The 24820-nt window shown below is 33.8% G+C and overlaps 1 protein-coding gene across 2 annotated transcripts in view; it reads right to left on the reverse strand.

Annotated features, from left to right (window-relative positions):
• Positions 1–24820, reverse strand: part of PFKP (phosphofructokinase, platelet) — a 77427-nt gene that overhangs the window by 48707 nt on the left and 3900 nt on the right. For both annotated transcript variants that reach the window (XM_051962153.1, XM_051962152.1), the window contains exons 2-3: positions 14226–14299; positions 3847–3924 (exon numbers count right to left, since the gene is read on the reverse strand). In XM_051962153.1, the coding sequence (XP_051818113.1) occupies positions 3847–3924; positions 14226–14299 (152 nt within the window). The remainder of the gene's footprint in view (positions 1–3846; positions 3925–14225; positions 14300–24820) is intronic.

The raw sequence follows: 24820 nt of genomic DNA on the forward strand, positions 1-24820 counted from the left end.
GAGTAATAATATCAGTGCTTTATAATCATATCATAGGAGCACTGAAAAAAATTCCATCCCCTCCCTGAATTGGATATTATGCTCTATTTTAAGGGAGTATCTTATTTAGAAAATCATCCTGGATAACTAAAGCTTCACATATTTTGTAGTCAGATCGCAATATAAATTAAGAAAAGGGAAGGAAGGTTTATGCTCTGATGACTTTTTTTCACTTTGCTTTCTTTTTAACAGAAAATGACAGGGCAGCTAGATGGCACATTGAAGAGAACACCAGCCTTAAGTCAGGAAGACCTGAGTTCAAATTTGGCTTTAGACACTTAACACTTCTTACCCGTGTGACTCTGGGCAAGTCACTTAACCCCAATTGCCTCAGCCGCCTCCTCTCCCACCCCCCAAAAAAATGACATTAAAAATCCAAAACCAAAATATATGAAATAAAAAATTATCTCTAACACAAAAAGATTCTTCACTTAAAAACAATTTACTTAGATCCTTCTTTAAATACTGAACTACCCTATACATTTAACATGATTAAATCTAAAATTTCAGAAATACTTCTGCACAAAGAAAGGATCATTTGCTGGAAGAAAGTTGTTTATACCAGAGGAGATATAAATCTTCAATAGCCCTTATGATCATGTGGATATATTTATTCATTGATGCATAAACAAATATATCTAATACTGACTTTTAGAAACATTTTATTCCTTTTAAAACAAAAGTTGGTACGATACTATCTGGAGTATATATTTTTAAAAAACTCAATATCATTTAAATGTCTGCACCAGAGTAAAAATTCAAATTTGCTCAGAAATAATTTCTATTACCAACAATACTTCCTCTTGCTCAAGGAATTGTACTCTTCTCATAATAGGAATAAATAAGTAAATTATGACTATAAATAGTAAAGATGGATTTCAGGGACTAAATTGAAAGATAATTAGCACAGAGGCTAAAAAGGTTGGTTTTTTTTTTTTTTTGATTGCTAAACATTCTCAAGGTCAAATCATTGTAGGATTGTGTAATTTATAATACTGAAATGAAATCTGTAAGCTACAAATATTCCAAATTGCATGGAAAATCTCAATAGAAGAAAAGCTAGAATGTTAAACTGCAGTACTGCTAACTTCATTCATTCACACATGTGAATATGTAGCACTTTTCCACTCTCTCCCTCTACTCCCCTCTCTCCCTTTCACTCTCCCTCCATCCCTCCCCTCTGTATACTACACAGTTTACTGCTTACTCATCCAGCAGAATGGAAATGTGATTGCTTCTCTTATAGGCTTATTCCAATCCAATAATAAGATGTTAGGGGGAAAAAAATAAACACACACCACTCCATCTAATAATTTTTGGTCATCAGAATTTAATTCAATGAGGCAGTTAGTTAAGTGGCAAAGTGGATAGAATAATGGGCCTGAAATCAGAAAAACTCCTCTTTCTAAGTTCAAATCTAAACTAGTTGTTTAATGAGCAAATCACTTAATCCTGTTTGCCTCAGTTTTCTCATCTGTAAAATGAGCTGGAGAAGAAAATGGCAAACAACTCCAGTATCTTTGCTGAGAAAACTTCAAATGGGATCACAAAAAACTAGACATGACTGAAAACTTAATTATCTCCTGGTGGTAAGCCAACTGTTGCTTTGAATACTCCTTCTGTCCCTTTCTCTTTGAAACTTCTCTAGTCAGCTGATGGAAGAGAAAATCTTAATTTTCATTAAGAAGCTTCTTCAAAAGATGATAAAAGAATTATTGAATGAAAGATGAAAGACTTAAAAGTTGTATAACATTCTGAAAACCTGTATTATATTGACACTATAGGTATTAACTGAGATTCTTTGAACAAAGAGAAAATTCTTCACAATAAAAATTAAGGATTCATATCTTTGTGCAGTTTTTATTCCATCACAATCATATACCACAATTCATTCAATTATTCACCAATTGATGAAATGCCAGCTATAATTAGCAAATATTCTGTCTGACATATGAACGGAAAAAGACTACCACTGTCCAGCCCCAAGCCAAACAAGGATGCCATCTACTGCCCCAAGAACTTCTAAACTATTCCTGGGCATAGCTGAGTTTAAAAACAAGTAGCATGAAATAAAGCACCGAAGAAAAAAGTATTTATTGGAAGCCAAAGTAATCTTCACAATTATAAGGGATTATGGCAAGCTTGAGTCATATTAGGCACATTTTAAATAACCCCAGGGATTGGATCAGGACTTAAATCCTAATTGGCAAATCAACAAGAAACTGGGAAAGTCAATTTGAACCTAGTCTTCAAGATGGGACAAACCTGGAAAGAGGGAGATAATGTGGGTTTAATTATTCCATCCAAGGAGTGACCCCATGAGTAAATATGGCACGTTGTGAAGCAGGAGAGAGAAAAAAATGTGAAAAGAGAGAGTAACAGGTAAGAGAAGGCATCTATTTACTGAGAGGGTTCAAAGAAGGGCAGTCAGTGAATAAGTAGTTATTAAGCACTTCCTATGTGCCACACACCTTACTAAGGTCTAGGGCTTCCATGTTCTGCTTCTTTATCTCCCTTTTCAACATGGAGAAGATGGAAAATCCTAATTTCATGACATTCTTTCTCCTGAAGATAATTATCCATGATAAATGGGCAAAGGAAATACCAATGTACTTGGAAAAACAACCTTGTATCTTTAAAATATCAAGTTCTACTAGAAATTGAGTGGATGTCTGCCACTTGGGGAATGGCTGAATAAGTTATGGTATATGAATGTAATGGAATATTACAGTTCTATAAGAAATGAAGATTGATTTCAGAAAAACTTAAAAAGAGTTACATAAACTGATGCTGAGTGAAGTATGCTGAACCAGGAGAACATTGTACACAGTAACAAGAAGATTATGTGATGATTAACAATAATTATAATTAATTTAATATTAATAATCATTAACAATAATTGGCACTCTTCAATAATACAATGATTCAAGACAATTCCATTAGATTTGAGATGAAATATGCCATCTGCATTCAGAGAGAGAACTATGAAGAATCGAAACATAATATTTTCACCTTTATTTCTTTTTGTTTGTTTTTTCCTCGTATTTTTTTCTGTTTTTAGTCTGAGTTTTTTTTGTTTTTTTTTTTGCACAATACATGTTTGTTTATATGTAAAATAAAATTATCCTGCAAATGAAATTTTGGTTTGAAGAGGTAATTAAAACATAAAAGCAACAAACGGAAAAATGTAATTGGCATGTAAATTTGAGGAGATGTTCATGTTTCTTTTTATATTTTCTTTTTTATTATAGCCTTTTTATTTATAAGACACATGAATGGGTAATTTTTCAGCATTGCCCCTTGCAAAACCTTGTGTTCCAACTTTTCCCCTCCTTCCCCTCACCCCCTCCCTTAAATGGCAGGTAGACCAATATATATATTAAATATGTTAAAGTATGTGTATATACATATACATATACATATACATATACATATACATATACATATATATATATATATATACAGTTATCTTGCTGCACAAAAAAAATCATATTTAAAAATAAGGTAAAAATAACCTGAGAAGGAAAACAAAAATGCAAGTGGACAAAAACAGAAGGAGTGGAAATACTATGTTGCGGTCCACACTCGGGAAATTGTTCATGTTTCTAAAGCAAATCTCTCAAGTCCTAGATTAGACAAAATATTAATATTTTATCTCTTTCTCTGCTGAAGTAATTCTGAATCTTTCAAGTCTAGTTCATTTCTATATGTATATTGCTGAGATAAGACATTTCAAAATAGTAAAGGTCCTATAATAGTTAACATGCTCATTTTGAGCTAAATATATACAAACACAAAGTTACATACCACTTGGAGAATACTGGAAACACATTCCCAGGTAACTTCAACAATATTATTGCCTCCATCTACCATGCCTTGATAACCCTAAGAAAAGAAAAAAGAAAGTTTCAGAACAAAAATAGATGCAAATGTTTATAAGAATTTGATACTTAAATGGTACAAAATGCATCTATCAAATAAAATCAAGCTTCTGAGAATTCTAGGACAGAAAAATACAACCAGTGCTTAAAAGTAATGTTACAAAAAAACTCCATGAACAAATTCTAGTGAATGGAATCTAATTCTGGATTGGTCTTTAATTTACTTCTAGATAATACTTAATAATGCAGGCAGATTATCCCTCCTTTAGCCTGAATAAGTCTTGTGATTTAAGGTGCTGTCAGTTTAAATAGGTTTGTTTTTTGGGTTTTTGTTGTTGTTGTTGTTGTTGTTTGTTTTGTTTTTGGATACTTTTAGACAACAACACTAAGGCTATGCTATTGGATTTCCTACAAAGAAAACAAAATACTTCAGAAATACATAAATAAAAACAGTGTTTATTTTGGACTAAGACCATACTATATCTGATAATTCCTTTTGAGGCATCACTCAATTCTCCACAGGACTATCTCTTCCATGCTTTTGTGACATTTCTCCTCTTCCCTCCTTTCACCTCCTTTTATATATTCTTTCCCCCATTACAATGTAGGCACCTTAAGGAAAGGATAGCCTCTTTTTCTGCTTATTTATCTATTCCCAGTATTTACATTAGGAAAAGAAAAATATTATAGCGCTGAAGAGGAAAAGTTAATAAAGTTAACTGGTATTTGGTTAATTAGCATTTTGTCCTTAATTGCAATCACATTTTAATCAACACTAGAATTTTAGATTATATATATATATGTATATATATATATAAAATAAAATTTAGAGCTGAAAATGATCTTAGAAATTATTTACTTTTCTAAGTGTTGGGAAATCCTTTCATTTTTCTGGCTTCAGGCTACAGTTTTCTCAGCTATAAAATGATGGAGTTGGATTATGTAATCTCTGGGCTCTCTTCTTAATTTCCCTGCAGGTTTTTAGAGAGCTCAACAACATCTCCTTCAAATCTTCCCAATCTCATCCTCTAAATTCTTATAGCACTGGATGTAACACAGGGACTATGTTTCAAACCAGAGGTGTCAAACATGCTCCATAGGTCAGATGTGCCCCACAATCCTCCCAAGTATGGGCCAAACCAAATTAAAATGTAATCGGGGAAGATTTAACAAAAGAAATAAAACTATAATAAAACATAAACAATATTACATTATAAGGCTAAATCAATATGCAGCCTGTAGGGGTCCTTTTGTGGCTTAGTGACCTCCACATTTATTTGAGTTTGACCCACCATCCCAAACTCTCTTTTGTCTTTTCTCTCTATAATTTCCCTTGGAGATCTTATCTTTCCCAGTGGGTTCAAGTATATATCAAACCTCACAATTTTTGCTGAATTCCAATCTTTCATCATAAGAAGCTTGTGAGACATCTTTTCTTAGTTGGGCAGTGGGCAGAGCTGAGTCTATAGTCAGTAAACCCTGAGTTAAAATCTAGCCTCACACACTTACTTAATAGCTTTGTGATCCTTGGCAAGCCACTTAATCTGTCCCCCTCAGCTTCTTCCGCAGCCTAGTGGAGATCAGGATAATTCCTCCCTTGCAACACTTGTGAGGGTCAGATGAGAGTTGTATAAAATGCTTAGCACAACGCCTAGCACATAGCAGATACTGTATAAATGCTTGTTTCCTCTCCTAAATATAAAGGATTCCCAAACTCAACATGTATAAAATAAAATTGATTCATTTTCCTATCTCTTAACCTACTCTTACTTCAAGTGTACAAATGAATGGAACAAAATACAGTTAAACTCAAGATTATCTTCCTACCCCCATGCTACTACCCTATTCTGTAAACTCCACTGACTACCTATTATTTCTGGAATCCACAAAAAACACTCCTACGCTTCAGTTAAAGCCTTTTGCAACCTGATTCCAACAATTCTTTGCATTACATTACCTTAGTTCTCTTCACTGGCTGCATAGTCTAATGAAACTTTCTTTCTAACTTTCCAACTTAACTTTCCATCTCCTCCTTTCTATTTCCCTATCTTGGAACTGGCTGCTCATCTCAGCTACAATGCACTTTCTCCTTACCTTTTATAATATCTAAGTGTTTTTGTTTGTTTTTGTTTTCTAAATTCAGCTACACTACCACCTCAGAAGGGAGATAGTGCTAAGCTTCTCAGCTGCTAATGTTCCTCTCTCCACATTCCCAAACCAGTTTTTCTCTATTCAAGGCCATCTAGAAAACAAAGGCTATAGTTATGTATATTGCCTTTCTCCACAAGCTCTCTTTATTACCCTAGGCAAATTGAACTCTCCACCCTTGGTAATCATATCATGTTTCCTATCCTAATGATGGCCAGGTTGTTTCTCATAAGCAGAAAAGCCTATAGCCCCTCTCTGCCTGCTGGACTTCTATTCATTCTTTAAAGCTGCACTGAACTTCTCTGGAAAGGTGATGGCCCTCCTCTCCTGCCTCCAGATATTATAACAACATCTGATGCATTTACCAGGTAGCATTATGCATGAGAACTGAATATCAATCTTACACTTCGACTGTGCTTAAAACTCTATGAAAGCAAAGACTTGTCCTATTTAAACTTTCAGTTCTACTCTAGAATAACAGGGTGCTCTGTTCACTCATCCATTTACACACACACTCACACACATATGTTTGATTATAATTAAAGTTATGTGTGTGCATATGTATGTATACATGTTATACATAAAAACATATATATGTATATATATAGATCTGTATCCTACCATCTACACACACACACACACACACACACACACACACACACACACACACACACCCATGGATGTGTGGGTATATATATTCTTTGAAATCCATGGTGCTCCATTCTCTAGCTCCCTACCTACCCACTTACACCTTTGAAATCCACAATAGTCTTATTTATTAGCCCTGAATGTCTTAACTGAATTGTTGAATAAAACATGGCCATGTCTCACAAAGAAAGGTTTTTTGCATATGAAAAAGATGTTCCTTTATACCAATTAAAGCTGTTTTTTTTTGTTTGTTTGTTTGTTTGTTTGTTTGTTTTTTTCCCACCGTGAGGAGGCACTAAAGTTTGAGAGTGAGGCTAGTAAGAAGCAAAGATGATACCATCTATATATCCTAGCCCAATTTCTCAGGTTTCCCTCTTGCTTAACTAAAACAAAGGCATGGGCTTTTTTGTCAAAGCCAAAAACCAAGGGCAATTATCCTTCTTCTTTCCTTCATCCCTGTCCCCTCCTTAGAAATTCATTTCCACATGTGATTAGTAGGAAAAAGGTGAAGCTAGAGAGAACAAGTGATAATCAGGCACAATTCTCTTTAAAATGGGGGGAGAAGGTCTTGATGCTGGAAGACGGTGTACAGAATAGATGAGGCTGTGATTCTGTTTGTACAGGTTTTTAACTTTACTTCAAGAGTACATGCTACTGGCAGTGACTCTTCCATAGAGCCATTACCTATGTCTTACTGAAAGCTTTAATTCCCTTTAGACTGTATTAGTTTAAAAAAAAAAAAAACCACCAACTTAAGACTGTAGACCATTAATAAAATAATTTATTTATGATTTCTTTTCAAAAGCAATTAACTGTTTAAAGAATTCTTCCCTCCTTTAAGTATCTGCACATCTACTAATCCCATGAAATTACTTTAAATAGCAGAACATATACATTAAAAATGATAAAATAGATTTCATAATTGATTCTGCTATTTTTATGTGGCAAGAGTTATTTTTATTATTATTAGTGAAGGGAACAAGGGAGAGAAAAGAGCAAAAAGGTCACTGTATTATATATTGTACCCATGTTAAAAGTTTTCTCCTTGTATAGGTAGAGTCATTAGAATTCATTCAGCCCAAATAATATATGGAAGAATATAGTTGTGAAGGTTTTAAGAGATTCTGTGTTGATTATTCTCTACTAATACATGAAGTATGACTATAAAGACATATTTCTACACCTTTTTTCTTTAGTAAATACATATACACACACATGCATACAATGACACCAAGGCTCATATATCCAGGTAAGTTCTGCCCCTGGAAAATTATTATCTTGAAAAACCATATGCTTATTCAGTAATGTTGCCACTCTATCATGATATATAGAAGATCAAGCTCCTGAGAGAGGAGCCTAATATACTTATAAGCACTTCTGGAAATGAGCCAGATATCTGGTATGGAATATGGACTCAGCGGATTCTCTGACCTTTACAATCAACCAGTTGTTCTTATGTCAAATTTAGAGATGAGGACAAGACATTTTGTCTCCACCAACAGCATAACTTTCTGTACACCTATCACTATAACCTACCACATACTGAAAATAATATCCTCAGCCCTATATTGCAAGGTTGTCATGTTGCTGGAATAGTGGCCTACTGCTTTGACATCAAGAATAGTTCTTGCTATTTTAATTCCTTACTGAATCTGATGAATAAAGTGAAATACAGAATATTCTCTATATTGATTTAATTAAATAATATATTTCACAATTAACTGGGAGGTAAGAAGTGGAATCCCGAAATTGCTGAATTTAAATTACTCTTGTATTAGTTATGTTCACAACAAAAAGTGGAAAATCTGTAAGACTAATTTCTTTCTCTACCTCTTTTAGAAATAGTTATTTTTCTTTCTGATGCAATCTGAAACCTTCAGATTAATCTTAATAAGAAACTATTTCAGTCACTGAGTCTCAGTTCTAAAATTATACCCTGCACTAAATAAGTTTTCTGCCTTATCAAAGACCTAACCACTTTGAAATAGACAGGCTTAAAGTTCACCGCTGACCATTTCAATAGAATCAGTGAAGTGACCAAAGACAAAGGGTCCCTGAATGGTTCACTTAGAAGCAGTATCTTTGGCCGGTATACATCAGACAGATGAGAATAATGATCATACTTTAAGAGAAGGAAGAAAAGTTTAATTATTTCAGTGAATGGCAATATCTCTCAAATTTATCTTGGACTAGATGAAAAGGAGAAACCATGGAGGAAGTGGTCAAAGAAGAACTGAATGGTTTTAAGAAAATGACTCTCCAAGATCAAGACAAAAATTAAGTGACTATTGTCTTCTTTGATGAAGCAAAAGACCAACTGAACTTTTCATGTGAACCTTGAAAATATATTCTATGATATCGTGATATTTTTTAGTTCAGGAATACTATAATTTAAATTTAAAATTTGACTTGACAGAGAATAATTTTCAAAACCATTAAAAACAACACTGCCTTGTCTTCAGTCCTCTAACTATGAATGTTTAGATTAGAATAATCTTGACAAAATTATTTCTGGCAAAAGACGAAAGGATTCACCAAATAAAAAAAAATTCTAGTGTTTCATCTTACATTCAGACACTTGGCAAAGATAAAATGTGGGAATAATCAATGTTGGAGAAGCTGTGAATTAGAACAACCATTCAGAAAGCAATTTGTAATTATGCAAAGTATATATTCTGGCCCAGAGATCCAGGCAATGTGTTAGAATCAGCTTCAACCAGCTCTTATGAGTCAATTGTTAAATTTTCAGTATGAGTACACCCTGGAAAGTAGCAAATATTACAAATTAGTGCTTCATTACTAATCTGTAAATTATTTAAATCTGAGAAAGTTATGGAGAAAATGTTAATAATGATGATTAAAAGTGTGCCCCAAATACATTCTTCTTCTTTCCACTGCCCCAGGTGAGTCAGTTGCAGGGGTTTCTCTGTTGGGCATACATCTTTAAGAAACTTAATGACAAAAAAAAGTTTACATGTACACTAAATATTTATAATGTCACATTTTATATGGCAGCAAAGAACTGCAAACAAAGTAGAGATTGAGCTTCTTTGTAAAGGATTGCTCTCTGTGAGTAGAATGGGGAGGGAATATATATATAAAAGGAAATGATATAGGTGATATAAACACAACAAATATCAATAAAAATCTATTTGAATTTTTTTTAAAGAAAGCCTTGGTTCAAATCCTATTTCTATTCTTTGTTACCTGTAACCTGTAATTTGGGGGCAAAATCATTTATAGGTCAAATGCATCAGTCTGTCAGATCATTATTTTGATGGAACTCTAGACAAAGACCAGAGGTATCTGATGTAGAGAGTGAAACAAGCCCTAGTCATGATTGCCATTATTGAGTCTATCACCTTGGAAAAGTCACAATGTTGCTGGATCTCAATTTAACTAATCATAAAAGAGGGGGTTAGTGATATATGTTCAAGATCCCTTCTAGCTCCAAAATTTTTTAATTTTGGGGGAAAAGTTTATACCTAGGAACTGGTATATCAATAAGCCAACTTAACATATCCTTTTCCCTTTTCATTACTTAGATAGATAGAAAGGTAATTTCATAAGGAAATCTGTTTTTATTGTAGTTAAAAAGTATTTGATAATTGGATATTGACTAACACACTAAAGACTTTTTTTAGGATTCTGTAATAGAATGCTGACTACTCTTCAGCTAAACTGTTCTGTTAAAAAAGTGGTTCAGTACTAGGGAGAAAGACATTTAAAATTTTTGTCTCTCATTCATGCCTTTTACTAATCATTCATCACACGTAGATCTGTCCCAGATTTATACTTGTACAAGTTTAAACCAGGCAGCACTGTTTCAATCAAATAAGATGCCAATTCTTTGCAGAACTATCAATGCTTTTGGATTAGCATGCCAGTCACATATGCTCTAGTAAGACAAGATAATAATAGTAAACACTGACCTATTTCTTTCTTTCTTTCTTTTTTTCTTTTTTTTTTTTTTTGTATCTGTTGGTAACCAAGAAAGATTTAAGTAACATGCAGAATATAGACAGGGTGGTTCAATGGAAAAGTACTGGATTTGGAATCACTGGCTCAATGCTCAATCCCGCCCTCACAGTACCAATGTGACTTTGGGGAAAACATTTAAATTTTCTGGGTCACATTTTCTCCATTCTGTAAAATGACGGGGAGACTGAATGATTTCATGGTTCTTTCTACTCATTTTTCCTTATGTGTTTTTTTTCCTCCTTTAAAAAAAATTCCCTAAATACTGGAAGAGGTCTATCCTCTCCCAGACAGGCATTTTAGAAGACTAAAACAAATAAAAAAAGAAAAAAAAAAACAAGAAGAGAAAAAGTCAACAAAACTACTCAGTGCATTAAAAATTGAAAATTAATTTAAAATTTCACACTTATGGTCCTCCTATCTTGGCAAAGAAAGTGCTTTCTTTGATCTTCTTATTAAGGTCAACTTTTTTTTTTTTTTTGGTAATTGTGGAACATTCACTTTTGACTATTTTGTGGATAAAGCATATGCTGCCAGACACAGTCATTAAATGAATTTGAAAAATATTTATTAAGCATTTACTGTGTTCAAAGTACTGAAGAAAGAAAAAATAAACAAATATAAAAACAAAAATAGTCCTTACCCACAAGGAGTTTATATAGGGGGACAGCAACTTTTTTTTTTTTTTTTAATAAAAATCTTTTTTACAAGGGATGATTTATTAAGTTAGTTAGGGGAGAAACATTCAGAAATGAAGTTGATATAAAACAAAAGACAACAATAAAAATAATATTTTAAAATTAAATAAAAGCATGATCAATATTCTTTAAAACAGCATTGATCTATCTTCCTTATGTTCTCTACAAATGGCATATACTTTACCTATCTCCATTTCAACTTGTTGAAATCCTAGCCATCCTTCAAAGTCTTCCATAAAGTCTTCCTTGGTTTCAGCCGAAAGATATACTTTCCTCTTCTTAATTCACAAAGCATTTGTATCTGATGAGTTCATCATGTTCAGAATCTTAATGTGTGCATCACTCATCTTTCCTATTAAATTTGTAATCTTTTTGAGTTGACTATGTTTTATTTATCTTTAAATCCTCCATGATATAAATATAGTAGGTACTAAAAATGTTCGTGAATAGAAATTGGACCATGATGAAGATAAAGATATCTACTAATGGATTGTACAATGAATGCCATCTTCTGAGCTCTTTCCTATTAGACTAAAAAAAATGGTATAATTGCTTTCCTTTTTCCCCTAATATAAATTGATCAGTTTTCCAATTCATAGCCCCTATCTGACCTTGTCTCTTAGCAATTTATATCCTTGGGTGGAAGGGAAAGATATAGATTGCTACTGGGCTAATAATTCCCTACCCCATATATTCATAAAAGGAAAGGTCAGGGTTCCAGGTCTGGAAGAACAATAGCCAGTGCCTTGTTATTAGGAAAACATAATTGGTTTTTGTGAGATTTGTAAAAAGAAAAACAATTACCTGAAGACTCCATGTAGATTCATTGAAATACGCAAGAATGTTTGGGTCATAAGTAATTGTTTTAAAGAGGAGCCTGGAAATGCTTTTCACTGTAAAGCCATTGTTCTCAAAGGCCTTCTGCTTCCACATTCTCTCTTGCTATTCACCAGGCAATTATCCCGGAACCCAAGATACCAATGTCCCTTTCATAGAAGGCATCGAATTTACAATGGGGTAGGGTTTTAGTTCAAAATAAAAAACGAATAATTAAATCAATTCAGAAGAAATGGAATGTACTGCTCCTCAAAGAAGCAGTGAAGTAATCAAAAATGTTTCGCACAGACAGGGTAATGTGAGTTAGGTTGAATCCACCTAGAAAAATATGGGATTATATATCTATTTTGCTTACCTGGCAGGAGATAGCTGATACCAGGTAGATCTTATTAGGATCAAATGAGGGAAATACAAATACATACACACTTTGAAAATTTAAACTATCATATGTGAAGTATTAATGTTGTCCAGGGATAAAAAGAATTTAATTCCTTTTTTTGAAGAGATTTATATAAGCAATTAAATATGGGAATTAAAATATGGAAACATGGGATTAGGGGTACAAGCTAATGCATCTATGCCTTTTAAAAATACTTTAAAAAAAGAAAAAGAACACACCTGATGGATAAAGGAGTCAGAAAAAATATTCTTTAAAACATACTTAGAAGTTTACTAAGAGGTGAAGGAAGAAGTTGGGAAAAGTTTCAAGTGCTGAGTTAGAGCTTATAGTCAAAAATTGTCAAAGAATGAAACAAAACCTTTTATGCCTATTTACATTCCTCAATGGGGGGATAGGAAGTAACCTCAAGGGAAAGAGCATTTTTGGATATTGACATGCAAATATTGCAACTAACATTCAAAAGGCGATTCATAAGACAACTTGGCAGAGAAGAAGGCAAAGGAATCTCAAGCTCAGCAAGGTGCCAACTACTCCTTTTCATGCCACTGAAGTAGCTGGGCAAGCACAAATGATGGCACCAGGTCATAACAGTAATTACTCTGGGAATGGAAATTCCCAGTCTATGGCAATCTAGCCTTTTAACATCCAAAGAGCATGAAATGGCAAAACAGAAACCTATAAAGGCTTTGATTAGATTTAGCTTTTTAAAATGTTGTTTTCCTTTCAGTGTTGATTAAAAAAAAAAAAGAGCTGTGTATGTCTGACTTAACCAAAAACATTTCTGACATCAAAGCCATGGATTCTAAAAAGATTGGGCAGTATTAACAAGTGGAGATATTCCTCTCCTTCCTCAAAGACTTTTTTTCTCTCAAGTTGACACACAAAATACATGTTCAGTATTGTTTAAAAACTTAACTTTTTCATTCACTCATTTATTTGGGTCCGTATTTAGCTTAGGATAGAAGTGAAAAGGGCAAAACATTGGATCTTCTCAGTTCTGATCTTCAAAGGAGCTTTGCCCCCCTCTATTTCTGACCTGGATCCACCTCTCCTGTTAGCAGCCTGACATGTTCCATTCTTGAGGAATCAACATATCGATACCTTATTGATAGACATCAGATTTAGTCCTAATACAGATTTGAGCTCCCAAGTTTAAGAGATCTGCTCACCTCAGTGATAGACATTACAGGTATGTACTAATAAATCCAGTCTGACTTAACAGTTTAGCATTTTACACATAATGTGTGTGTATATATTTATGTGTGTGTGTGTGTATATATATATATACATATATAAAACATGCGTGTAGATACATAATGGATCTGAGACTATGTGTATACATGTAAACATGTAAACATGTTATATATAGACATAAATATGAATTCATAGAGCTACAGCTATATGTATGTAGAAAACTCTAAGGATACACACACATACACACACTCTCATACACCACTCTCACATAACATATACAAATATTCATGTCAATATGAATATACATGTATATACACAGATGAGTTCACTATTTGGATAATTGGCATTATTAATCAAGAAAGAGATGAATGTAGATAAAGAAGGAACAAATGTTAGACTAACCTCATACACAAAATACATTTTGGCTCCCACATAGATTCCCATCCGCACTACAGCTCGAACAGCTGCATTCATTCCTGCAAAGGAAGAAGGTAAAGGTTAGTACCATTTAACTCATCCAAGCTTAAAGCCATTACATATCTCCTAAGAACTCCAAATGCTTCTGTTAAGAGTTCTTAAACAATTATTCCTGATTCTGAAACAATACAGAACAGAATCCTCCTTGGATTACATTTAGTCAAATTGAAAGAAAATAATGTAGATAATGACAGCAATTATTTCTGTAACTTGGAAAAGAAAGTATGGTTCATTTTCCATCATTTTCATAAAGAATAAATTATGTCCCAAAAGCAATTGTCATAATTAATAACTAATGAGTAAAAAGAGTAGCAAACAGTAGTAATCATGCAAATTTTAATACAAAAGAAATGCATCATGGGTGTTTAAATGAGGTTTCCTCTTATTTTTTTTAGTCTTTGCAACACAAAGAAGTACATTCATCAAGTTCTCTACTTCTTATAAATGAATCTCATGGCTAGCACATTCTATGGTATAGAGAAAGGTGAATTCTCACATACATTTGTTGCACAATTGTTTATTAGTTAATTAGCCAAGCTGAATCAGGAGACTGAACATTTAAAGAGGTTCTGAAAATTGTCAGAGAGCAGCCTCAACCTAACTATTTAGGTAGTGATAACTACCAAAATGATGTGACCTATCTGAACTAGTCTCCCAAATGAGAATTTCTTTTGAACACCTTTAATCAAGGAATATCTGAACTTTTGGAACCAAAAGTCACTTGGAGTCAAAACCATTAGGAATGGTCATGACAAATAATATCGATTAAAAAAAAAAGTAAAGAGCTGTCATAAAGTAACAAAACTTTTTAAGCAACAAGAAAAACTAGATTGCTCTATCTTGCCCTGACTGAAAGTACAAGGGTTCCCTCACTGATCCAGGCCTACTCTGACAAGCACATGAACTTTGATCAGCCCTCATTTTTTTTACTGGTACCAAGTCACTCCTCCTTAAGCAGCTTGGTGGCCTTTCCCTACTTAGCCCCAAAGTGAGGGATTCATCACTACAACCATATTATTTCAAAATTAATGCAGACATACCCATATATCTTAGCCTACTGTTTCTGCAAATTACCAAAGCACAAGCAATTTACCAGCTTCAGCCTCCTTGGTGGCAAGAATTACCAGTATGAGAGGTAAAGCATAAGTAGAAAAAACAATATTTAACAACTGATTGGACATATGGGGTACACGAAAATAAAAAAGTCAAATATGACATCCGGGTTTTAAATTGAAGCAGCCAGAAGAATGGTAGTGACTTTGACAGAAAGAGAAGGTGGGAGGAGTGATAGAATTTATCGAGAAAGATAATGAAATCTATTTTGGGCATGCTGACTTTGAGAAGCTTGAGAGATATCCAAGTAGAGCTATTTTGCAAGAAGGTGTACTTGTAAGGGCTGGCAGCTAAGTGCACAGTGCATAGAGCAGCAGCCCTGAAGTCAGGAGGACCTGGGTTCAAATCTGGTCTCAGACATTTAACACTTCTTACCTGGGTGACCCTGGGTAAGTCAATTAATCCCAATTGCCTCAGGGAAAAAAGAAGAAGAAGAGGAGGAGGAGGAGGAGAAGGAGGAGGAGGAGAAGAAGAAGAAGAAGAAGAAGAAGAAGAAGAAGAAGAAGAAGAAGACCATATTAAATAATTATTACATTATGATGCTATTATAATAATTACATGTTACAATAACATTTAATTTACTATTTAATAAGGCCCTTTTAAATAAGGATAATAATCCATTTATAATACCTGTCCAAGAAATACTATGACATGTTAATTGGTTCTTCTACCTCTAATCTATTTCCTCTCTAATCCAAGTTTAATACAATTGATTATATGTGTATGTGTGTGTGTGTGTGTATAACTTCTAATTTTAAAAAAAAATTCTTCTCACCACATCAGTCTACTGCCTCTAAATTTTCTATCACCTACTTGGCCATAGGATGAAATACAAACTCCTTAGATTGCCATTTAAAGTACTCCACAATCTAACTCTGGTCAGCCTCTCTGACCTTATTTCACATCAGTCTTTCTAGGTTTTAAATTTCAAAAAAAAAAAATCCAATACTAGATATCTTTTGCTATTCTTTGATCTATTTCCCATAACTGTCTATTCACAGAAAGTGCCCTTATTGTTTTGAGTGGTACTTCCTGATCATAATTTTTTTCTTCCTATACAATAATAATTCCTCACTCTCCCTACCAGTTCATCTCTACATATAATAGGTGCTCTATCCTTCCCCAAATGAAGCTAAAATCGTATCTTAGCCTGTTCTTTGACCCACCACTTACTATCTTGCATTAAACTTCTCTCTCAATGTGTTCTATCCCCAGAACAGATTTTAGAGTAGGGATTCTGTAAGTTTTTTTCATCAATGAATCTTCAGTTCTTAGCAATATATATCAGACATATACTAAATGTTTTGAATTGAATTACATTATTTTCTACTCTATTTCCATGCTCTGCATTCATGATCGTTAAGCAGGCTTTTTAAATTTTAAGGTTTGGATCCATTTTTATAAAAATTTACAGCATTTCCATTTGCCAAGTGCAAAAAAGTTCTCAAATACTTTATTGGAATCAAAAGATCTTAGATTTAGAGTGGGAAAGGATCTTATGGATCATCTAATTCAATCTCTGCATTTACAGAAGAGAAAAATGAGGCACAAGAGGTAAATACACACAGTTATAGAGCTAGTTAATGTCAGGGAAGAGCTAAGATTGAGACCCAGATTTTCTGGATTCAAACAGAGAGGTTTTTCCCCTAATGTTTACTGGATTGAATTAAATTTAGTCCATGCCCTCCTTATTTCTGAAAAGTTTTTTTTTAAGTCCTTTTGAATAACTTCTGAAGTGCTTAAGATAAAAGAAAAAGATAATAAGAATAATATAAAAGTTTTTCTCCAGTGAGTTTTAGTGAGACCCAGGTCATTTAAAACTACAAATATGAAACAATTATTGTATTTTTAATCTAGCCTTAGCTATAAAAACTAACTGGCCTTATGGTTATAATATAAATAACTTTTCTAAGAGGCCAGATTGAAAAATTGGATCCAATATAAAATTACAAATTATTGGCACCTTTTACTTTATAATTCTTTTCCAAAGCAGATAATATATAGATTTAGATGTTATATTTAAAATAATGTTTTGGATATTGGATATAAGATTTTCAGGAAATAATATAAAATCTTATTCTTCATCTGAAAGGCTCAAAATAGGTTACTGTTATTAAATGGACTTTGAAAACCACCAAATACAGTGTGTCACTTAGGATTTCCTTTTAAAATCAAAGCTTTGCCAGATCGTTGGTATATTTCCTTTGTGTGGGGAGATGTAGGAAATTAGAGAACAAAGACAATTAGCTTAGTTTTGGAACACAGGCTTCAATCACCCAAAGCTTTTAACTTCCTTAGAGGTATGAAACAATTGTTTCAAAAAAACAATTTCAAGATCAGAGATAAACCTAAAAACAACTTCCTCACAAATATATAATTTCACTGAAAAGGATTTCACATTAAATAGACAGTCTACCTATTAAATTACTTCATTCATACCCACTCCAAGTTAACTGGGGTTAAGTGACTTGCCCAGGGTCACACAGCTAGCAAGGGTAAAGCATCTGAGATCACATTTGAACTCAAGTCCTCCTGACTTCAGGGCTGGTGCTCTATCCACTCCACCACATAGCTGCCCCTAGATTAGTTCATTCTATTAAAATCTATACAAATGTGTTGCTATTTCCTTCAAAACAAATATTTTCTTTGATAAACTTAATGCTGCTTAGTCTTTTAAAGACTCACACTATAGAAAGCAAAAGCAAATAAAAACTTGTAATCTATTGAATGAACAATCTTATTCAACAAAAAACTGTGCAGAGAAAAAAATATAAGTGATTATAATATAGGATATCTCCAAAGTTTTAAAGGACTGATAAGCTTTAATAGTCATTAGAAATAGCTAGTATATAAATATAAGAAAATGTAACATACATTTTATGTGAATATGTTTTAAATAAGGGCATAACAAGTAAAATAACCCATGATACTAAACAAATTAAGTATTCAAGAGCTAAAAAAGAAAAGAATAAAGGAGAGAGAGAATCGAATTTTGTCATTTCATATGTAAAAAAAAAGAAGATATTAGATGAAGCTAATAAGTTAGGTCTATAGGAGGTGAGTTTCTGATCTAGATATTGAAACGGATAATCTATCTCTGACAAAGATTTCTTTATTTTATTCTGACAATTTTTTTTTCTGATAGAGAAACTACTAAACTCATCAAAAGAGCAATGAACAGAATCCAAAAAAGATCTTATCAAAGCCATGGGAATTTGCCCAAAGCCTTCCATTCTGTAAATAGTATTTTTTACCCAAACATATTTTGTAGGAGCTTATGATGAAGAGCTATAAAGGAGTTTGATATAAACTAGTCTAACCTATTAGTTTTCTAGATCAAGAAAACCTCTGGACCCAATGAAGATGAAGCTTCCTATTCAAATTCACACAAGACTGTTAAGTAGCATTATTGGAATGCAGATTCTTACATCAAATCCAGTGTTCTTCTGAATCCAATGGAGAAAGAGTCAGTGAATTGAATGTTGGCTATCCTATAAGTCTATGTCCTTCATGAAATAGTGAAAAAAATACACTAGATTTGGAAAAGGACGTTGGTGTGAAACCCGCTTCTAGTATTAGCTTCATACTTATGTGATGTTGGTAAATTGCTTACATTGGGTCTGTTTCCTTAACTTTAAAATAAGGAAATTAAACTTGATTACCAGCTAAACCTATGATTTTATGTACCACATCTGTATGTGTATACACATGCACATTATTCCAAGTATCTGTAATTTTACTTGTTTACTTTTTTCCAGGATCCAGATAATGACCTCCTTTTGAATTAGCAGATGGTCCTTGACTGTTGTTATGGACCTAAATTCATCACTTGGATACATAGTGCATCACCATGTGGACTAAAAGCCAGATGGCAAGTTCTTTGCCTTTTTGTATCACCTCTATGCCAAAATAAAACACGAGAAGAGAACTTGAATGCACAATTTATTTATAAATATGCTCAAACCATTATGTGGTTGTGTGCGTGTGTATACATATATAAACAAAATGATTTTTGGAGTCAGATTATGATGCCAAATTTCTCAGCAATATAATAGGTACTCAATAAATGTAGTGAGATTAAATTATTTTTTCTATGAAGGCTTTTTTGACTTTCTGTTGAGCAGTTCAGAATAAAAAGACCTAATTTTTATATGCCATTCTTTTGTCTCTAGGAGTAAAGAAATTTCAAAATCAACTGCAAAACATAAGCATTTTTCCTGCTTCTGGGTGTGTTTATGTTTGTAGAATATAATTTATAGACCCTTGCTCTGAAAACAGTGTCTTATCCACCATAGGAAAAGAAGCAAACTTTAACATCAACTTAAAAGTCAAGAATAGGCTAGGAAATCAAGCAAACAAAACAAAAAAATCTGATCATAAACAGTTACTGTGGCAACAGGCAAAATCAAGACAATTTCAGAAGAAAAACAAAAACCTTAAAAAAAAATGAAATTAACATAAATCCAAAAAGAATTCCTTGAAGAGTTTAAGAAAAATTTTAAAGATCAAATAAGAGAGGTGGAGGAAAAACTGAGGGGAAAATGAGTGATGCAAGAAAATTATGAAAAGAGAGTCAATAGTTGGGTAAAAGATGCACAAAAAATACTGAAGAAAATAACATCTTAAAAAAAAACAAAAACAAAAACAAAACTGAATTGGCCAAATGATACAAAAAGGTATAAAAATCTACTGAAGAAAAATTTAAAATGAGATATAAAAAAATCACTGAAGAAAACAACTCCTTAAAAGTAGAATTGGTCAAATGAGGGAGTGGGGGGGGGGAGATACAAAAGTTCACCAAAGAAAATAATTCCTTAAAAATTAGAATTAAACAATTGGAAAGCTTATGACACCAAGAAATAGAAGCTGGTGGTGGTGGTGATGGGGTGTCCGGATATAAAGTTCTCACTGGAAAAAGAACATGGAAAATAGATCGAGAAGAGTTCATTTATTTTTGCTGAAGCAATTGAGGTTAACTGACTTGCCTAGGGTCACACAACTGGAAGTGTTAAGTGGTCAGGGGCCAGATTTCAACTCAGGTGTTCTGACTTCAGGGCTGGTGCTCTATCTACCTCATAACCTAACTGCCCCAAGGAGAGTTAATTTAAGAATTGTTAAACTACCTGAAAGCCATGAATTAAGCAAAGAGATCCATTTCAAGGAATTATTAAGGTAAATTGTCCTAATATTCTAGAACCAGAGGGAAAAATAGAAATTGAAAGAATCCATTGACCATCTCCTGAAAAAGTTTCCAAAAAGAAAAATTTCAGGAATATTATAGGCAAATTCCAGACCTCATAGATCAAGGAGAAAATACTGAAAGCAGCCAGAAATAATTTTTAAAAATTATGAAGTCACCATTAGGACCCAAGGTTTATGAGCTTCTACATTAAGTCTACAGGACTTGGAGTATGATATTCTTGCAGGCAATGGAGTCTTGCTGAAAAAAACTGAGCATAATGCTGAGGCAGGAGGTGGTGGGGGAGTTGGGCATTTAAGGAAATAGAACTTTTAAACATTACTGATGAAAAGATGAAAGCTGTATAAAAAAATCTGAATTTCAAATACTAGACCAGAGGGAAAATCACAAAAGATTTAATATGGTTATTTTTTCCCCAATCTTATGTAGGAAGTGGATACTTATAACTCCTAAGAACTTTATCATTATTAGGGCAATTAGGAGACATAGAAAGTAAGAGTTTGAGTTGACTGTGATGGTATAATTTCAAAGAACTAAACTAAGAAGGAGAAAAATGGCCATTATAACGAAATAGAGAACTTTTAAGATTTCTAACTAAAAGACTAGAGCTTAATAAAAATCTGATCTTCAAATACAAGACTCAAGGGAAACACAAAAGGGTAAATAGGAAAGAGAAAACATGAGATTCAATAAGGTTAAATTGTTTCTATTCCTACATGGATAGATACTTGTAACTATCATCATGAGGATAATTAGAAGGAGTATACATAGACAGAGGGTGAGGGTTTGAGTTGACTACGATGGGATGATACTAAAACAATTAGGGGTGAGCAAGAAAGTTGCTCTGGGAAAGGAGAGAAGGGAGAGATAGGGTGGGGAAGAATCGTCTCACATAAAAGAAGCATGAAAGACCTTTACAGTAGAGGGGAAGATCTGGGGTGGGAGGGGGGAGGGTGATAGGCTAAGCTTGAATCTTATTCTAATCAGAATTGGCTCAATGAGGTAATAACATACACATCCATACCTATGATTCCATAGAGGGAAATTAAAAGGACCAGGTATAAGAGAAGAGTGGAGGAATAATAGAAAGGAGATCAGATTGGGGAAGTAGTTGTCAAAAGTAAAACACTTGTGAAGAAGGACAGGGTGAAAGATGAGAGGTGGGGGGGAGATGGGGAAAGAGGGAAAGGGAGGAAAGAGGAGGAGAGAGAAGAAAAAGGAAGGGGGAGGGAGAAAAGGAGACGGGGAGGGAGAGTAGAGGAGAGAAGAGGGGGATAAAGAGAGGAAAGGAGGGAGGAGGGGAGAGAGTCAGTAACAAAGGGGAAAAAAAATAGAACAGAGTGAAATACTGTTATCATAACTATAAATGTGAATGGAATGAACTCAACAGAACTCCACAGAACCAAAGAATGGATTAAAAACTAGAAATCCTATCATATGCTGTTTACAAGAAACACATCTGAAGCACAGAGAAACACATATTAACGGTAAGGGGGAGCAGAATCTATTATGCTTCAACTGAAAGAAAACAGAGGTAGAAATCATGAGCTCATGTGGTCCAATTCTTTCATTTTGCAGGTGAGGAAACCAATCAGGGAGCTGATATGATTAACTCAGTGTTTTAAAGACAGCAAATACTAAAACTCTTCCTCCTTTCCCCATTTCTCTCAGTGTCTCTCTGTCTCTGTATCTCTCTCTTTCTCTCTGTGTGTGTGTGTCTGTGTCTCTCTCTATGTCTGTTTCTCTCTGTGTCTATTTCTCTGTGTGTGTCTCTCTGTCTCTGTCTCTATGTATCTTTGTCTCTGTGTGTGTCTATGTCTCTCTGTCTCTATGTGTGTCTGTCTCTCTCTGTCTCTGTATGTCTCCATCTCTGTCTCTATGTGTGTGTCTCAGTCTCTGTCTCTCTGTGTGTCTCTCTTTGCGTGTATGTCTTTGTCTATATCTGTGTGTGCATCTGTGTGATTCTCTGTATCTGTCTGTGTCTATATGTGTGTGTGTCTATATCTCTTTGTGTTTATATATGTGTGTATCTCTGTCTATATGTGTGTATGTCCCTGTGTGTGTGTGTCTATGTGTGTCTGTGTTCCCCTCTTGCCTTCTCTCTGTGTCCTCCTCTGTTCCCCTCTCTCCTTTCTCCTCTCTTCTTCCTTCCTCCTTTCTCCTCTCTTCTTCCTCCCTCATCCCTCTCCCTTTCCCTCCCCTTTCCTCTACCATCCTCTCCTTTCTGCCTTATCCCCATTCTCTTCTTCCCTTTCCCCTCTTCCATTCTTTTAGCTTTTCAGGAGGTAATGATCTCTTCCCTAACTGGAAATCTTTAAGCAAAAGCCGGGTTCAATCTTTGACTCTGACATATACAGACTATAAGTTTGAGCCAATCACTACTTCTGAGTGCTATTAGGCAGCCCTTTAAAACTCCAAATTACAGATAAACTGCTATTTTGCTTTGAAAAACAAAGTTTATGCTCTGGGAGTTCTCCCACATAATTGAAATCATATGTCCAGATTAAATCTAAAATTAACATTACCTTAGAATCAGAAAAGATTAAATTATTACAGGTTTTAAAGCTGGAAGAGACCATTCATTCATGATATAAAGGAAAAAAGAAAGGCCCAGGGTAAATAAGTTGCCCACAAAGCTAGTAAGAAACAGAGCCAGGATTAAAAAAAGAGTCACTTTCTCCTAGGATGCAGAAAGAACTCTCATAGATAGAGCCAATAAGAGATTTTAAAATCTTACTCTGAGTTTCCAGTGCACTGTTAGTAAAGCACACTGGGGGCCTTTTCCTAGGAATCCTAATCTATCTTGTGTAGAATTGTGAACTGGTTCCAAGCATTTTGGAAAACAATTTGAACTGTGCCCAAAGGGTTATAAAACTTGGTACACCCTTTGACCCATTAATATCACTACTAGGTCTGTATTCCAAAGGAAAAAAAATTAAAAGGTAGGGGAAGACTTATTTATACAAAGAATATTGATAGCAGCTTGTTTTGTGGTGGCAAAGAATTGGCAGACCAAGTTGTGTTACATGATTGTGGTGGAATATTATTGTTCTGTAAAAAACGATCAGGGACATGGTTTCAGAAAAACCTGAGAAGTCTTATATGAACTGATGCAAAGGGAAGTGAGCTGAACAAGGAGAACAAGACACATAATAACAGTAAATATGATCAACTATAAAAGACTTGGCTATTCTGATTCAAGACAATTCAGAAAGACCCAGGATAAAAAAATGCTATCCACTTCCAGAAAGAACCGATGAACTCTGCGTACAAACTGGCTTAATTTTCTCACTTCTCACCTTTTTTTGGAACATTATTGTTAATATGGAAATATGTTTTGCTTGATTTCACATGTATAATTGAGATTGTATTGCTTGTCTTCTCAATAGCTGAAGGAAGGCCTTGAGGGGATGGGATTTAGAACTCAAAATTTTTTAAAGTGGGTGTTAAAAATAAATTATATATATATATATATATTTGTGAGTGTGTGTGTGTGTGTGTGTGTGTATTGTGTGTTTGTTTTAAATGAAGAAGATCTTTTCATTTTAGTACAAGTGGCATTTTTAACCTTTTGTGATTCCTTTGTCAGTCTAGCAATGCCTATGCAACTCTTCTTAGAATAGCATTTTAAAATGAATAAAAGAAAAAAGAAAGAATTATAAAGGAACTCAATCTAAACTAAAAGAGATATATGTCTATCTTAAGATAGATAAGCCTAGGTTAAGAATGCTTTTAAGAGTAAAACATAATTTTTTCATTTTCTTTTTCTTGCCCACCTCCTTGCTACATGCCTAATATGGAAATGTTTTATATGACTGCATGCATACTTGATATCACATTGCTTACTTTCTCACTGGGTGGGGGAGAGACTAGATGTCAAAAAAGAATATCAAAAATAATTTACATTTAAAAAAGTAACATATAGTCCAAAATGTCAGATCAAGAAGAATTAAAATTGTTCCTTCAATTTTGTTCCAAACAAACAACAGAAAAAAAAAAGATTATATTGAAGGATGAGAGTGGAGGATGATGTCTTTTGCAAAAATTTTCTTGAAAATTTTATTTTATTGTATGTAATTTAAATAATATAAACCCTAATAGAACGTATTTGCTTAGTAAACATGTATAAATTAATCTATGTAGGGACTAATCTCTAACATTTCCCCCCTCCTCCAGCTGTATGATACTGCCTAAAATCCATCTAAAA

The sequence above is a fragment of the Antechinus flavipes genome, chromosome 5, assembly GCF_016432865.1.
Source record: "Antechinus flavipes isolate AdamAnt ecotype Samford, QLD, Australia chromosome 5, AdamAnt_v2, whole genome shotgun sequence".
In the NCBI taxonomy this organism is placed as follows: domain Eukaryota; kingdom Metazoa; phylum Chordata; class Mammalia; order Dasyuromorphia; family Dasyuridae; genus Antechinus; species Antechinus flavipes.